The sequence below is a fragment of the Catharus ustulatus genome, chromosome 23 (assembly GCF_009819885.2).
Source record: "Catharus ustulatus isolate bCatUst1 chromosome 23, bCatUst1.pri.v2, whole genome shotgun sequence".
Classification (NCBI taxonomy): Eukaryota; Metazoa; Chordata; class Aves; order Passeriformes; family Turdidae; genus Catharus; species Catharus ustulatus.
Genome location: NC_046243.1, coordinates 2,331,690 through 2,349,260, shown reverse-complemented (window position 1 = coordinate 2,349,260; position 17,571 = coordinate 2,331,690). Strand labels below are relative to the sequence as shown.

At 55.3% G+C, this 17,571-nt stretch overlaps 1 protein-coding gene across 4 annotated transcripts in view; it reads left to right on the top strand.

Annotated features, from left to right (window-relative positions):
• ZNF385C (zinc finger protein 385C) overlaps nt 1–17,571 on the top strand; it is a 59,063-nt gene that overhangs the window by 9,744 nt on the left and 31,748 nt on the right. For 2 of the 4 annotated variants that reach the window (XM_033078807.2, XM_042779924.1), the window contains exon 2: nt 8,437–8,685. The exons of 1 other annotated variant lie outside the window; for it this stretch is intronic. In XM_033078807.2, the coding sequence (XP_032934698.1) occupies nt 8,437–8,685 (249 nt within the window). Of the gene's footprint in view, nt 1–3,525; nt 3,647–8,436; nt 8,686–17,571 lie in introns of those variants that run through there. One more of the 4 variants, XM_033078808.2, reaches the window with a different exon arrangement.

Below are 17,571 nucleotides of genomic sequence, written 5' to 3'. Positions count from 1 at the left end.
CCAGCTGCCACCTGTGCTGCCAGCCAGCACTCGCTGCCCTCTGCCCTTCTGGGAGCAGAGGTTTCCCACTCTAATTGGATACACGTGCTTCTCTCCTGACACCGATGACCTCCAGCACAGCACAGGATTCTCACACTGCCTGACTGGGTTCCTGCAGTTTCATCCCGGTGCTGCAGGAGCAAGGCACTGAGTCCTGGGGCTGGCAGGAGCTGGGAGAGGAGTGGAGACACCAAACCGTGGCCAGAGGAGGGAACAAATCCAGGCCATGCTTGTCACTGAGCTGATTAAACCTGAGCTCTGAAACTCTTCTTCTGTGCTCTAGCCAGTGAACAATGTATAACTTCATTACTCCACATCCAGGAGACACTGAGGGATGTGGGCAATTCATTATCATCTGTCCCACTTCATTTCCCTGCCTGTCAGCTCTGGTGCTCACAGACGAGTCAGGGTTTCAAGCTGTGAACTGAGGCTGAAGGCCAATGCTCCTGCAGCACGGTTCTGGACAGGACCCTTGCACCTCCATCACTCTTGGGGATCCCTCAGCAGCACCTCTGGGGGCTCAGAGGTTTTGTGCCACCCCTGGGTGTGGCACCATCATCCCCAAGCTCAAGGTTTTAGGGACCTGACTTCAGAGCTGTCTCTGTCAGCAGAAACCTCAGGTGCTGGGTGTGTGGCATCATTCTGGGGAGCCCCAGCCCTCAACTGAGGGGAATGCAGAGGTGAGGAATGGTTTTGGACCCTGGTTTCTGACACCTCTCTTCCCAATGGCTCTGGTGCCATCACTCTGTCCCCTGTCAGACAGGTCCATCCTGCTGGCACTGCCAGCTGGTTCATGTTCCCCCCCTGGATACACTGAGCAGCCACACCAGGGTGCTCCTCCCCAGCCCCTGTGGGTCCTGCTGGGTGCTTGCCTCAGATCCTGCTGACTAATTGCTCTGCAAAGAGCATTTCTCACAAGTTTCTTTAATAAGAAATGGTAACAAGGCTTTGATTTAGCTCTTCTTTTCTTCCTATGTTTTTTTCTCCCTTCCTACCCCAAATGCAGAAGCCCCTTTGATCGTGTGGGTTCAGGCTCTGTAACAAGCATCTCTGTTTGTGTCGGGGAGTTGTCAGTGTGGTAACATGACAGCACAGTCTCCTTGTCACTTCACACACAATGAATTATTCCTTCCACTCTTTCTTCACAACATCTCTGGGATAAATTACTGCTCCCAGATGGGCTTGTCACCCAGTGAAGCATCCTTAACCTCTGAGATGATCCCTGCCCAGCATGGAGTGCTGGCCACTGAGGCTCATCCAAGGCTGCAGCAAAACATTGGAGCGGGGAATTGTCAGCCTAGCTTGAAAGCAAATTGCTTTGCCAATTTATTTTCTTTCTTGTGTATGAACATATTTTTCTTAAAGGGATGCTGTCACATTAAATATGGAGCTGCCAACAGCAGGCATTAAAAAATCATGGGTCGTCCCATTTTCCTTCCTCCCACTCTAAATTCTGAGAAAACAATAAATTCGGGGTTCTTTTTACTTGTCATCTGCCTTTCAGCTCGAGATGCTTTTGCAAACTTTTCTCAGCAGCTGGGAGGTTTGGGAGCTTCAGCACCGTGACAAGTGCCATGGAACTGGGGCAGATGGGGCTGGTGGTGGGGTGGCCCCGATCTTCCCAGAGCTCTGGACCAAGGGCAGACCCAGAGCAATCCCGGGACAGTGCTCAGGAGCCTCCCCTCCCACCACAGCTGATGGGACTGAGCCATGTGCTGGTAAGGAAATCTTCCCCAAATCTGTCCATGAAGGGCGTTCACTGTCAACAAGTTGCCTGGACTCTGTGTCACTTTGTCACTTCTCCTGTGACAGATGCAGAAAGTCCTTTTCAGCCATTATGTTTCCATGCCCTTTTTCAGGGGAGGTAATGAAAATAGTTTTGTTCCACTTTGACAAAGTGTGTTTCCATGCAGCCTTGCTGAGCTGGGAAAGGGAATCAGGCATTTGTCGCACTGAACAACATTATGGCAGTTTCTGGAGCATGTGTCTGATGGATCTGGAATGGGAGCATGCCTGATCTGGTGTCAGGTATCAGAAATCTCTTATATATAAGAGATCTGATTGAAAACAGGTTCCATATGGGGCTGGGTCAACGTTTTCTCTTTTTTCTGCTGTAGTGAATCTGCCTCCCATAGCTGCAGCTGGGGCTAAGTCTCTTGCTACTCTTAAACTTTAAAGAAAAATCTCTTCTGAAGCTGCACTGTAGTGCAGCCTCTCAGCTCAGCAGGGCTCAGCTGCCCCAAGCCCCACCACGTGGGCTCCAGAGCCTCCCCCAGCAGGGTGTTTGATAACATTGATTTTAATAAAGCTCTGGGCTTGTTTTGATGGACGGATCCAAAGCACTACATGGATTTAAACAGATCCCATTGCAAATATCTCTATCTGATACCCCTGGCGTGACCAGACTGTAAATGTCACTTGCTTAGCACTATCAAATATTTAATTTGCGTTGTAATAGAGGAGCCTTTGAGAGCTCCAGCTTAAACTGGAGGTCTCCTGTTAGCCAGCAGCTCTCCACAAACTCTCTTAAAAGCCTATTTCTGCCCTGGAAAGATCCTGACCCAGATGCAGGAGTGAAGGGAGCTGGGAGGGAAGACCATGCCCTCCTCTGCTGTGGGACCTGCTGGAACCCTGCTCACCACTGTAAGTGCTCATGGTGGGTGTCCTCACCTTTGCCTCAGGAACACGTGAGTGAGGGAAGGGGACTGGCACTGCCACCACCATGGTGCTCGTGCTGATGCTTGTGGCACTGTGCCTCCAGTGGCACTGCTGCTGACCCAGCTGTTGGTGCCTGCAGTGAGGGTGGCAGCTCCCCAGGAGCTGGCCTGGATCTCATTCTGGATCCTGCACTTGTGGAAAATCTTCTCTGGGAACTTCCCTGTGGCAGCTTCAGCGAGCAGCGAGCGGAGCATGAGGTGCTGCCAGGGCTCAGACTCTCCCTGAGTTCTCTGTATTTTATTTCCCTGAATTCTCTGTATTTTATTTTATTTCCCTGGTTCTCTGTATTTTATTTCCCAAGAGAACATAGTGGCTCTGTGAGACACGGCTCTGCCCTAATCTTTGTGCTGACCACAACAATCCTGAAGGATGTGATCTTCTCAGGTTCTCCTCGTCCAGCAGAGAGGCCAGGGGTGCATGGCCAGTGGGGTGATAAATCCTGGAGCCTCAGTCCTTCCTCTCCCACTGCTCCCTGCACTGTGCTCACACCTACAGCCAAACCCTGGGATGGAATGTCCCACTCCCTCCCTCTGTTTGCTTTGCTGTTTTCCCCGCTGGTTTGAGAGCAGGTGGCACTGCCCAGGTTTTGCTTCCCAAAGCGGACAGGCACGTTCCCTGCCCCGCTGCAGAGGAGCAGCATTGTTCCCTCCATGGTGTCTCCTTCAGCTGGGTTTCAGCTGTCCTCGCTGCCCGGGAGCAGGGCTGGATCTGCTGATTCAGGGACACGCAGCCCTGCGGTGTTAATGATCTTGATGTGCAAAGGAGAGGACAGTGCAGTGGCACCGTGCTCCGTGTGATGCTCCCTGCCCTCCTGCGAGGCTGCAAGATGTCCCACTGCCCTTCAGGATGTGGGAACAGGGCTGAGGGGAACCCTGGAGAGCATCTGAGGGTAAGAACCGGGCATTTGAGGGGTTCAGAGCTGAGGGGTGTGGGTGGTCTGAGCCCAGTGTGTGCCCTGCTCCCCGTGCCAGGAGCCAGCCTGAGGAGGGACAGCTCACACTAATCCTTGCTCTGACAACGGATGGTTTATGGACTGATCCTAAAATGTGCCTCGCTCTGGCATTAGCAGAGCATATGTCGGGGCTGGGGGGGCAGCTGGTTTGATGCAGTGTTATGAAATGCTGGAAGTGCTGCAGGCATGGCCAGGCCCCTCCAAAACCCGCGGTGTGCCTGGATCTGCTCAGCTCTCCGGCCAGGACAATGAAACATCTCCTGATGCTATAGCAGGTCCCCTGGGCCACCTCCACGACCTGGGCAGAGCCCCCTGTGCTCACTGCAGCGAGCCCAGTGACCTCCCCATCCCTCCACCAGCAGCCAGTGCCTCTCCATGCAGTTCCACCGGGAATTCTCTGGGCCCAGCCTTCGGGGCAGCCCGGCAAGCTGTCCCATTCCCCATCTCCCCTGTCACTGAGAGCTGCTGTCAGGTGCATCCGCCTGCTCTTGGCTCAAGGTGGCTCCTCCAGTGCCACCCCCTGCCAGCTGGCGCCCGCTGCCCCTCGTGACGCTCGGGGCTCTTTGGGAACTTGCTGAGCCACAGGCACCAGCTCGGACGTGCCGGCTCTCGGCCGGAGCCTGCTGATGAGGGCTGATTTAGTGGCGATCGAACCGCATTTGAAGCGCTCCTTGAAATATGAGACAAGTGTCTGCAACTCTCCAGGCATAGGGGCGGCTGCGGTGCCCTGACGGCCGTGGCACAAGGGCAGGAGCCAAGGGCAGGGCTCGCTGTTCCCTTCACCAGCACCAGGTAGGAGCCTCCTGTGCCAGGCTGGGCCACCAGGTGCTGCCTCGAAGGGGCATTGCTGCATCCTGAGCCCAGTGGGTGGGTGGGCTGGAAATTGTCTGTGCCAGTGGTGAGGGTTCTGTGAGGATGGTGGGGCTGCTGCTGCAGGGGGTCTGGGGGTCCCTGCTGGCTCTGGAGGGGGCACAGCCAGGGCCCCTGGTGCAAACATGCATGGCAGTGGCAGGATCACAGAGCTGCTCAATGGTGCAAACCCCGAGGTGATGGGATGCAGTGATTTGGGTTGTGCTTGGGTGAGGTGTTGTGGCAGCTCTGGCTTTCCTGAGGGTCCTTACCAATGTGGACAGGGACCATGAAATTGGTCCTTACTCAGGGGGTTTGAGGGAATTTTGTGACAACTGTTGGTGGCCACTTTCATACCAACACTTTCTTTTACTTCTGCTGCTTTTATTTACTGTTGTGTGTACTCCACTGTAGGCAAGGAATGTGGATTCAGTAGAATGCAATCTAGTGAACTCAAATAAGAATTTTTTTTCTTCAGTTTTCTTGCTCTCTTACCAATTTCATGCACTTTCTGTTCAGGCAGTGTTTTCCCTGATCCCATATTGCTGAATGGAGAGATCTCTCAGTTAACTGTGGTCAGGTCCCCTCAGCTTTATGGAAAGGCAATTTGACTTGGGGGGAGGTTCTGGTCTATTGAGTTCAGGCCAAATAAAAGTCCCATGGGACACAAACTGGTGCTGATGGTCCCTGCTGGGTTAGTACACTAAGAGAACATTCCTGCACAGAAGTTCAGGTTGCATGTGCATGGGAATCTCTGTCCAGGCTGGGATAAAAGCACTCCCTGTGCTCAGGGTGGCCTTTATGGGTCTGCCCCCAGGTTATTCACAATACAGGAAATGAGGGAAAGGACCTGACCTGCATCAAACCTGCTCTCTCATCAGGATTTTGCCCCACTGATGTATGCCATAGCCAGCCAGTGGCTTTTCTGGGATGCTGTGGGATGCTGTGGGATGCTGTGGGATGCTGTGGGATGCTGCTTCAGCACAGTGGGTGGGCATGCAGCCACTTCCAGTGGCTTCCAGTGCAGGAAGTTGTGATTTCTGGAGTTTGCTTTGCATTCAGGAGCTCAGTAAAGGATGGCCCAGCATGGATCTCCTTCAAAAAACCAGCAGCCAAAGGGACATCCCCTGTGAGGCCAGTAGAGCCCTTGGCTCTGAGGGAAGGGCAGCAAGAAGGGTGGCAGGGTGTCATCAGGGTCCCAGGAGGTGTCACTGATGCTGATCAGCCAAATCTGGGCAGTGGTGGGTGAGTGGCAGCTCATCTCCCCCATCCAGGAGAACCCTTGGAAAGACAACCCAAAAATTTGCAGCTGCTGGTGATCCTCCTGCATGGAGGAGACAAAAGCTTGACCTCATGGGTGGTGGAGCTGGGAAGTGGTGACCCTGTGCTAGCTGGGTTTGGCTCAGAGCCCCTGAGCCACTCTGGAGGTGTCACCTTAACCTTCACCTTGCCTTGGTTTCCCCCCTGTGGAAGGTAACAGCCCCCCACCCCCTGGGCAAAAGTTCCTCAACACTTTGCTGAAAAGGTGCAATCTGCCCCAAAGCAGCCACCAGACAGGGTGCCACCAGCCTGCACACGTGCCATGACCTGTCCCCTGACCTGTCCCCTGACCTGTCCCGGCCACCACCCACCCGGTTCGTGGCCCTGACACCTGAGAAGCAGAACAGGCACAGAAGAAATTAACTGAATGAGACAACAAGTGTGTGTGCAATTAGGACAGACCCAACGCTGCCCCGGGAGCCGGTACAGGAGCTGCTGCCTAATCAGAGCAACAGCAGTGCCCGTTCTAAAGACGGGGGAGACTTTGGGGATACTTTGTCCACATAATGTTCCAATTTTAGCTCTGCGTCCTGGGATGTAATTGCATTAAAAATACCCGGGGAGGGGGAGGATGCCAAGGGCACCCGGCGACCTGCCTGGGCTGGCGTGTCCCCACCAGCGTGCCGCGTGTCCCTGAGGCCCCGTCTCAAATTCCTGCTGCTGATCGTCTCCCAGATCTGCTTTCCGGTTGCTCTGCTAATGGTTATCCTGGGAAAGGCCTCCAGCTCTGCTAACAGCTGGTGGGGAAACCTCCCGCTCCTTTAGGCTAAACAGGGCTATTGATGGAGACACTCGTGGGCACCTCCGGGGCGCAAGAAGGCGCAGGAAGGGGCCGAGACCCGCTGGGGAGAGGGAGGCTCACCCGGTGGGTGGGTGGGTGGCAGCGCATCCCTGTCCTGCGACGGGGAACGCTCTGCCTTCTGTCCCCACTGTCCCTTTTCCCCGCTGTCCCCTGTTCCTGTTGTCCCCCTCTCCCCACTGTCCGCTCTTTTCGTTGTAGCCCCGTCCCCGCTGTCCCCTCTCCCCGCTGTTCCCTGTTCCCGTTGTCCCCTGTTCCTGTTGTCCCTCTCTTCCCACTGTCCGCTCTCCCCGCTGTCCCACTCTCCCCGCTGTCCCCTCTCCCCGCTGTCTCCCTCTCCCCACTGTCCCCCTCTCCTCGTTGTCCCCTCTCCCCGCTGTCCCCTCTTCCCACTGTCCCCTCTCCCCGCTGTCTCCTTGTCCCCGCTGTCCCCTCTCCCCGCTGTCCCCCTCTCCCCGCTGTCCCCCTGTCCCCACTGTCCCCTGTTCCTGTTGTCCCCCTCTCCCCACTGTCCGCTCTCCTCGTTGTAGCCCCGTTCCCGCTGTCCCCTCTCCCCGCTGTCCCCTGTCCCCCCATCCCCGCCGTTCCCGTTCCCCGTTCCCGTTCCCCGTTCCCGTTCCCCGTTCCCCGTTCCCCGTTCCCGTTCCCCGTTCCCGTTCCCCGTTCCCCGTTCCCCGTTCCCGTTCCCCGTTCCCCGTTCCCCGTTCCCCGTTCCCGTTCCCCGGGACGCACTCGCGGGACGGGCGCGGAGCGGCGGCGCCACCGCGGGGCCACGGCCGGGGCTGCAGCGAACCGAGACCTCCCCGGTGGAACCGCCCGAACCCTCCGTAGCCTGCTGGGTGCTGAGTGCTGGGGGCGGCCACGCCGGCCCGACCCAGCGGGGTTTTACAAAGCCAAACCCAAATCCCCGGTGCTGTCCCTGAGTCCCGCACGGCCCCCGTGCAGCCCTGCCGAGGATGCCCGGGACATCCCTGCAGGGCACCCTTGGGTGCTGCCTGGCCACTCACAGACACCCCAGCCCCTGCCTCGGCCCCTTGGCGTGCCTGCGGGTATTTGTGAGCCTCAGCTGCCAGCTCCGAGGTGGTAACTGGATCGCAGGGCTGGGTGACCTTTGCGCCTTGGAGGCTGCTCTGGATGTCCCGCCGGTTCCCGGCTCGGAGTCGGGCAGCAGGGGCAGTGTCCCTGCAAGGCAAAGGCCGCTGGAGGGCTGTCCCCAGATGGCCCCAGGCTCTCCATGGGCAGCTCTTCTCTGTGGTGTCGCTGTGTGGGTCTGGGGCTGCAGCTCCTGATGAAAGCTGGTCCCACAGAGCTCCATGCTCAGGACAGGCACCTGCTGGTGGCCAGCAGTGCCCGTGCCAGTCGTTCTCCTGCCGTGCTGGGCACAGGCTCTGGGACACCCTCACCGCACACAAGTCCTGCCAGCCGAATCTCTTCCCTGCAGAGACTTGGTTCCATCCTAACTCTGCCTTGGGCCAACCCACAGTGCTGCCCACGAGTGAACAGAGAGACTTGACCTGACACAAGGAGTGTCTTCTAGAGCTGGAAACTTGGAAGAAGTGGGTTATTCTCTACTGCAGCACTGACCTCCTGGGAATGCCGCTGCTCATGTCATCTCATCCAAACGCTGTTGCACTTGCTCAGGGATCCCCCCAGATTCAGACACACCACAGGTGTGGGACCTGTGCTGGGCTCTCCTGCCTCACCTGGTACCTGTTCCTGTCCCTCTGTCCTCACAGTGGGTCTGTCCTTCCTCCCGCAGGCATGAAGCGACCCCTGAGCCCATCCCACAGTCCCGAGAGCGCAGTGCAGCTGGTGGAGGAGCCCAGCTGCCCCCCCAGCCAGCCTGAGCAGCGCATGAAGCGGGAGAAGAAGCACCAGTCGTTCACACTTTGCGAGGTCTGCAATATCCAACTCAACTCTGCTGCACAGGCGCAGATCCACTACAACGGCAAGTCCCACCAGAAGCGCCTCAAGCAGCTAAACAAGGGGAAGATGCCAGCAGCCCAAGGTAGGAGCCCAGCCAGCAGGTCAGGGTTGTCCAAAGGCTGCCCTTGCTCTGGCACAACAGCTCTGTTGGGCTCGTGGAAAGTTTGGAAATGCACTATTTTGTCCTTGGCGTCTGTCACTCGCTGGTCTACCTGAGCTGCAGGGCTTCCCCAGCTGTCACTGCCGGTCCTCAAGTGGTTTTGGGACCTGAGAAGCCACGCTGCAGCAGCAGAGGGGTGGACACTTGTGGGTTTGTCCATGTGCAAGCATAGTTGCTGCTGCTCTGTCTTTGTGGGTGTGTTCTTGGGTTCTGTAGATGGTTTGTGCAGCAGGGACGTGCGTGTCCCAAGGTTGGAGTAGCTGTCATTTACTGGGATACTGGACGCTGCTTTCTGGGTGCCAACCTGACTGTGTCCCTCCAGGCTCCTGCTGTGCACTTCTCCTGTGTCTGTGCTGAGTTTGACTCAAAATGCTGTTTAGATGTTGGTGCTGAGTGCCCTCACCTGTTGGCTGCAGCAGGGATGCCAGCACATGGCAGGAACGCTGTCACATGCAGGTGCTGTGCTGCTGGGCAGGAGCTTGTGCAAGGGCAAGGACTCACTTGCCCTCTGAGCCATCTGCCAGCATTCACCTGGCTGGGCCCAGCTGGCTGCTGCAGATTTTATGCACAAAAGCAGGGAAATGTGCCCAGAAATGTCACCCTGTCACCATGCCTGACCTGCTCCACCTGAGCCTTTGGCTGTGAGGGTTTGTCATTAGCAGCAAACCAAGGGAATTGCGTAAAACCACAGAATGCCTTAAAGATTATATGGTTCCCTGCTCCTGCTCTTACTAGAGACTGGGCAGGCTGGAGCCATAAATTCCTAGTCATCTGTGTGCCAAATCCTGCCCTGACTAGTGCTGGTTTTGTTTGGGTAAGCCTGGGTTATGCAAAGGAGAAGGTCTCTACATCATTACTGACAGATGGAAATATCGCAGGCTATTTTAATGGGGATAGGGCTCATAAATTCCAGCCTGCAGCTTCCAGCTTCTCCCCTCAATCTGGTTCTGGCCTGATGGGAGGCTGTCCAGAGATGCATTTCCTACTGAGCCAAAGAATCTTGGAGCATTCCAGTCTGCTCTTTGTGCTTCTGCACCATCCCTGACCTCTGCCAGTGTCGCACCCCTGGGGCCCCGCGCTGTCGGCCCCCCACGCTCCGCTCTGCCAGGCAAGGCACAGCCACTCCTGCGTGCTCAGGGCTCTGATCTGCTTATGTGGGGAAATTGCAGGCAGCAGCTGCTCCCTGTGCCTCCCTGTCCCTCCTGCTCCCGCCGGAGCTGACCTTTCCCTGCACTTTTGGTTAAAAATGTCACTTCCAGCGTTGTCACTGTGAGCCTTTCCCAGCCTCCTGAGGCGGCTGGGAACTGACTGATGTAACTCCTGTGTGCCCTCTGCACCGGTCCTGCCACTGGAGCTGGAGGTACTCGGTTCCATATGCATCCCCCTAAAATGAAAAGAGGATCAGCCCTGTCTGCCTTGCCCCAGGGAGCTGAGGATAAGAGCAGGATGAGCTCCTGGCAGGGCTGGCAGGACGATGGAGTGCTGGGGAAACCCTGCCCTGTCTCATCACATCCTCTAGGAGCCTTTCACTGGCCAGACCCGCACCTTGAGGTGCTGAGAAAATGCATCTGCCTGCAGTCCTGGGAGCAGTGACCCCTTCCTGGGCAGCTGCCTGCTCTGGGGCTGGGCTCAGCCCGGCACAGCCCACGGACAGGAATGGTTAACACAGGTCCCCAGTGGTGTGTCAGCACTGGGGGAGTCTTGGGAGGTTAAGGACGGTGGATTAAATGAAATAATTGAGTTAGACAAAGATGGGATGTTCCTCTGGGCTGGAATCTCTGTCTCATGCTGACATCTACAGCTACATCAAAGGCAGCTTCCCAGCCACCACTCAGTCTCCCCATTCCCCTCTGGCTCCTCGGATCTGTTCTTCCTGCACAGGCTGTGATCACTGGCGTCTCGTAGAGCAAAGCTGCAGAGGAACGTCGCTGGCAAACATGCTAATCAGTGTCATTACAATTCATTAGCTCTGTAGCAGAAAGCCCCCAACTTAAAAACAAATTATTGCTTATTAGATGTTTCATTTTGTAAGATCCCAGATCCTTGTTGTCCTTTATGGAATCATGGTGAAGGTGGTGATTAGGTACAGGGTGCCCACAGATGAAAGACGTTTTCGTGCCGCAGATGCCAGTTCTAATCCAACTGGGTCACGAGTGATTTAATTACTGCCTGTGATTTCCCAGGGAGCCCAGGCGATCTCAGTTTGCTCTGAGTCCTCGGGAAACAAACCCCAGTCTGGTGCTGAACGAGCAGGAGGAGCTGAGCCACCCTGAAGTGGGGACCAGTGGCTGCAGGGGCATGGACAGGGGGCTGCTGCTTCCCCTCCTCCTGGGTCATTTCTGGGGCTGCCATGGCAGGACAGGCTGAGCTGGAGCATTTCAGAACTTACACCCTGATCCACTGCTCTCCCCAAAAGTCCTTTCTACCAGTGTCTAGGAAAAGTCATGGGATGTAAAGAACAGCTCGTACTCACTGCTAGCAGAGCATTGTCTCTGGGCTCTGCCCCATCTCCCTGAAAGGCAGTGGGAAGCACTCTCCTTTGGAGCACGGGGCTCTGCTTTCCCAGGCAAATCTGAGCTGACAGCAGCTCATTCCCCTTTGGCCAGGGTCCGTGGGAAGGACACACTGTTCAGGCATCTCCTGTGCCAGGAGGGTTCACACAAGCCCGGAGCCCAACTCAAACCACTTTTCTTGGCTTTGGAGGATGCTGAGCTGCTCCCCCAAACCGAGTGCCAAGGCAGGGCCAAAGCACCCGGAGGCAGCTGTGCCCTGGGGCTGATTTGTGTGTTAAGCTCTTCCTCCTCTCCAATATACCATTGTATATCCTGACCCTCTCCCTGGCTGCCCGGTGCTGTCCCCACCCTGGGCAACACAGCCCTGCAACAACAGTTCCTTGCAAAGGGAAAGGTCCTGGTTTTCCCAATTATCCACTGAAATGTCTGTCCATGTGTGTTTGGGAGCAGAAAGGTTTGAGATGAGCAGAGAAATCGCTGTGACAGCTTCAGCATCACTGGGCCTGCAGCAGAGAGAGGGGCCCCCAGCAGGGGATGTGGGGAGCCCAGGGGAGCCTGGGCTGCTCTGGGAGTCAGGGGGAGCTGGCAGCTGCTGGTGGGATTATCCTGGGTTTCACAGGGGGTGCCAGATGAACTCCCTGATTTTGGCAGCTGGCAGGGAACCCACTCCCCTTGAATGTCTGAGGCTGGGCAGTGCCTGTTGCACTGACCAAGGAGTCCCTGGCTGTGCTCTCAGCTGGTCTGGGATAGCCCTACTGATACACAACTCCTGAAAACCACCCAGAGCAGTGCCTGGGAAAGTTGTGCCTTGGGGTGGAGAGCAGCAGAGGGAGGGAGCTGGTGGGTCTGCCCATGGACAGTCTGGCAGGTGTGGGTGTGTGATCCCACCCCATGAAGCTGCTCTGTGACCCTGGGCCATGCTCTGTGTGCTCTGGCAGCTCGTGGCTCACTGCATTCCCTCCTCCTTCCCCCTGTCACAGCCTTTCAGCTGTTCATTACCCAGCAAACTGGTGCCAGTCCGTTTCAGCGATGCTCAGCGGGGCTTTGTCTGCAATAATCCCAAGGTATTGATTTAAATAATTTGCAAACACGTGGGATTAGGGTCTAATTGGGACTAATCGAGGTGCAGTGGTCATGTCACTGCTAGGTCAGGGCTGGGACATTCTCACATCTGCCCTTGATGGAGCTCCTTCTGTGCCCAGCCTTGGTGCTGCTCCAGCAATTCCAGAGAAAAGTTGTTCTTTTTTGCTTCCTCCTTACCTTCTCCAGCACTTTGCTGCTCTCCTGCTTTTGGGACTTTTGGGACAAATTTGGCAGGGACAGGCCAGTATCTGGCTGGCATGGGAGGCACTTCACATCTCTGGGTGCACTGGCAGCACATCGGGCTCTCCCAAACTTCCCAATGGCAGATCCGTGCCCATCCTAAGTGTTAAAGGAGATTTAACATTTGGCTGGGACAGACCCTGCACCTGCCAGGTGCTGATCAATACCTTGTGCCCAAGAAGCACCAAGGTTCAGATTTTAAGCTTGTGTGAATTTATGAAGGACAAACATACGGAGTCCTCCTGCTCCATTGGCCTCGGCTGCTCCCTTCAGCTGTGAGCAAAGATGAGCAAAAATAGCTTTTCAGATCAGATTTGAATAACCTGGAATCTCAGTGGGAGAAATAGAATGGTTTTTTCATGTCTTAAAGATGTTGGTTTTTTCATGTCTTAAAGATGTTGGCTGGGATCAGGAATAATTTGAAGAAGCTCGATTGGGTAATTGTACATTTTCCTTCCCTCTGCTCACTCCCAGGCTTCTCTCTTCCCACTGGGGCATAGGGATGGGGAGCAGGGATGTCCCTTGGGGCTCCTGGGGGCAGAGCTGGAAGGGGAGAAAAACCCTATTTCACTAAATGCTTGTTTTTAACAAAAAAAAAACCAAAAACAGTTTCTGTGGGGGAAAGGACCTGTGGGCACCATGAGAGAGAGCCCACATTGACTCTGTGCTGGCCTATGAACACAGAGAAAACTGCTCCCTTACTAAATCCTCAGAAAATAGCCCACTAGCTCACTGCCACTCTGAAAAGACCAGCTATTCAGCTTCCTGTGGATTAATAACTGTAGCATAATTAATCTCTGATTTTATGGAGTCAGTAACTTCAAATAGAAAATGAATTGATTAATGGTCAGCTTTGGCTGGAAGGTTTTTGTGGTGTGGAGCCTTCCCCACCAGGACTCTGACCTCTGGCTCTGCACCCCAGTTCTGGTCAGAGCTTCAGGGATATTTTTCCCTGACGCATTTATTCAACAAAGATTCTTAAAATTTAAACACTTAAAATGACACAGAGAAGCTGCAGGGCTTTTATTGTGCTGCTGGGGCATGAAGGAGGTGGGAACCTCTCATGGCAGGGGCTTGGGTGCTCAGGTGTTTGCTCCAGCTGCATCCGTGGAAGGACTTTGACTTAAGAAATACAGAGACCAAGCCAAAATATATCAAGGTCAGAATATATTTACCAAGTATCATCTTTGTGTGGGCTGGTGGTGCTGCCTGTGCCATGAGAGTGTCAGGGTGCCACTGATGTGATGCTGGCAGAGGCTGTGCTGCTGGCAGTGGTGGTTTTTCCCAAAATCAGTAGGAAATTGCCTCGTGTTATTTTTAAGCCCTGCAGTTGTGAGCTGTTCCTCTTTAATCGCGGATTTTGCTGTCGCTTTCTTCCAGTCGGTTTGCTGTCAAGTTGCCTCAGTAGTGTTTCATGGCCACTCAGCTCAGGGCTGCAACACACGTGATGTTAATTAGAAGTGGATTAAGAACAACGAGGAACATGTAGCCGTGGAATATTTCACATTTTCCCATGTAGCATCAGCTCAGCAGATTTGGAAACCTGGGATTTATTCTAAGCAGGGAAAAAAATGGCCAAAGCAGCAAATAAACTGTGAGCGTGTCCCAGCTTGTCGGCACCCAGTAGTGCCTGTGCTGAGAGAGCTCTGAGCCTGTAGGGGCTTTTTCCAGAGGTCTAGCAGCAGCTCTGAGCAGGGGGTGAGGTCCCTGGGATGGGGGTGATGTCCCCTTAGGAAGGGTTTCCAGTCCTGGGGATGCTCCAGGGTCAGGGGTGATGTCCCCTTAGGAAGGGTTTCCAGTGTTAGGGATGTTCTAGGATCAGGGGGTGATGTCCCCTTAGGAGGGGTGCCCATTGTTAGGGATGCTCTAGGATCAGGGGGTGATGTCCCCTTAGGAGGGGTGCCCATTGTTAGGGATGCTCTAGGATCAGGGGGTGATGTCCCCTTAGGAAGGGTTTCCAGTGTTAGGGATGCTCTAGGATCAGGGGTGATGTCCCCTTAGGAGGGGTTTCCAGTGTTAGGGATGCTCCAGGGTCAGGGGTGATGTCCCCTTAGGAAGGGTGGTCAGTGCTCTAGGATCAGGCTCCTGGCTCTTGTGGCCACCCCAGGCATTGGATCCCAACGAATCCTGTTTGGAGGGCTTGGCTTTTACCCCCGAGCACTTGGGGGCTGCTCTGTCTTTAACACCCCCAGGGAGGGCTGAGCACATGGGGGATCTCGGCACTCCCGGGGGGCTCTGCTGTTCCCAGCCACTGTTCTGCTCTGACATGGGAGGGAGGCGAGCATCCTCCTGCATCCCACAGCTGCATCCCGTAGCCTCCCGCTCGCAGCCCGGCTGTCACTGGCGATTAGAGGTGCTGGGTGGAACAGGTCGTGCCGGGCTGTGCGTGCGAGGGCTGCCCGGGCGCCGTCCCAAACAGCACCGGGACTGAACTGGGGGGGACTGGAGAGGGGTGACAGCTACTGGGAAGTGACCTGTCCGCGTCTCAGGGATGGAAACGCATCTCATCCCCCCCGGCCTCCATCCTCGGGCCCCTCTCCGTGCCCGCTGTGTCTGTGTGTGCGCACACCCTGCGCTGCTCGCCCGGGGGCACGGGAGGAGCGAGCGCTCAGAACCGGGAGGATGAGGAGGGAGGGAGGGGAGGCAGGTCGGGGGGAGCTGGGGGAGGGCAGGCAGAGGGTTGTGGGTAGTGTAGAGCTGTCACTGTGATTTAGGGTCGGCTTCTTAAACTGTTTTATGTTCCCAGACAGTAAGTCGTAAGCAATATAACATTTTTTTCTGAAGAGATGATCTCCCCTCGTTGTGCTTCTGCCTCTTTCCCGAAGTGAGCTCTCCTTTCCATAACCCCGCGGTGTCAGTGCGGGTGTGCAGAGGGAGAAAGTGGGATTCTGCCTTTTGGAGCCACGTCCACAGCCTGGGATTGGGGATTCAGGGCCTGCTCTCTCATCCTGGTGCTGCTGGTGATGGTGGGAGCAGAGTGGTGCAGAGCTCTGGATGAGGGACTGGTGGTCATAACCAGCACAAGGACCGTGGCCTTTCCCTGCAGCCTCCCTGGGGTGCCCCAGCTCTGCTTTTGGAGCATCATGTGGGTCAGATCTGTTGGAGCTGTTGGAGCTGCCTCTGCCTGCAGGCACTGCTGCTCACCTCAGATTCATTTCCCTTCCTTTTTCCTGCCCCTCAGTTATCACTGCTTTTGGACAGCTTGCCCACAACACAGCCTCAGCTCACCTTTGGTATTTTCTACAGCCACAGATTTATAAGGAATAGTGTCATTTATGTGGCTGTTGCTGGAGTGTCTCAGTGTGGTCTGTGCTGTGGCACCTGAGTGTTTGCCCAGATGAGCTCCCTGGGCACCAGCAGATCCTGAGGGGCCAAAGCTGAGCAAGAACCTGATGGGCAAGACCAGAGACAGCATCACCCCTGGCTAATTAAGCATCCAGAAGATTTTGGGTAGTTGGTTTCCCTGCCAAACCCCAGGAAATCTGCACTGGGCTAGGGGGAACCAAAGTGTGGTGGCAAAGTGAAACTCTCTGCCCTGTAACTTCCAGGAGGGCCTTCCTCAATTAGCTGGAAAATCTTACACTCTCTCTGAAACTATTTCCAGGTGTAATTTCCACCCCTTTTCTTGATAATTAAATATTTTTAGGTCATCCAGTTTCTCCACCCTATTTACAGACCTGTCCTGGATGCCTTTGTGATTAGCCATCTACCAAAGCCTTGGCTCATCCTTGGGGTGTGTGTCCCCTGGGGTTGCCAGACCCCTCCACTGACACATAGCTCCCAGGTTTGCTCATTTTAAATGCATAAAAGCAGAAATCTGCAGGAAAGATTCATTTTAAAAAGGGGATTAATAAAAAAAAATGATCTGAGTGGGTACTGTGAATTCAGCAGTTTGGCAAATCTCTGTTTATCAGGGGGTCACAGGGGGGACTGTGAGCCACAAACCCCATTCTCTTTGTGTGAGAAGCCCCCCGGGGGAGGAGGATTCAGCCCTTAAAATATGTCACCTTAATCCTGAGCAAACTGAGGAGCAGGAAAGGTCAGCGCCTGCCTTCCTGGCCCGGCAGGGATGAACCGCCGGCGGCTGCTTCAGCCGGAGCCTCCTGCCTCTGATGGGGCTCAAGTTACAGAGCAGAAGAAAGCCGATACACATCCTCCAGGTGTATCAGTCTTGATCCTATCTGGCGTCTTTCACCCCCAAATTATACCCTAAATCCTTGGTGAACAAAGTCAGTCAGAAAGGCTCTGGAGGGCTCAGCAGACTTCGGCAGGGGAGCAATTCCGGCTGGGCTTTTATCCCTGCCTCCCTCTTCCTTTATTGATGTATTCATTGCCCAGTTCTGGTCACTATTTGCCAGTCCTGGACCTTCCTCATCCAGCAAAGAATTTAACACTGCCCTCCGTAGGGTTCAGAGTAATTCCTCTGCTGTGGTTCCTGGAGTCTGTTGTCACAAAGAACCCAGGGAATTGGTGACATTGGTGCCCCAATTCAGCCCGAGCACTCTCCCCTTCTCCCTGCCCTCCCTCATCCTTTAAGCCACAGCAGGATTCGAGCAGACCTGCCCAAGCAAGCCCAGCTCTACGGCGGCTGCTGGCAAATGCTCCCTCCTCTTAAAGCGTGTTTGGGATTTGCCTCTCCTGGGATGTGTGTGATGAGCTGCAGGCTGAGTGCTGGGGCCTGGGGCCATTTCACAAGAAACCCTCTGGTTCCATCCCCACACTCTTGGGATGCTCAGCCATCAGTGTCCTGCGTGTGGGTATCAACCTGTGTTGGAAAGTGGTGACCACGAAGGGCTGTGGCATCTGACCCGTGTTGGCTCTGGGTTTTTTTTAGTGCCTCCCACGGGATGGTGGAGCTGGTTGTCATGGCCCCCAGCTACTTCAGCAGCTTCATCCTACAGCAGAGCTGTGGGGAGCTGCAGCCACGGGCTTTGCTCCCTGGGATGTAGAGCAGCCCCACTGGCAGGGGGAT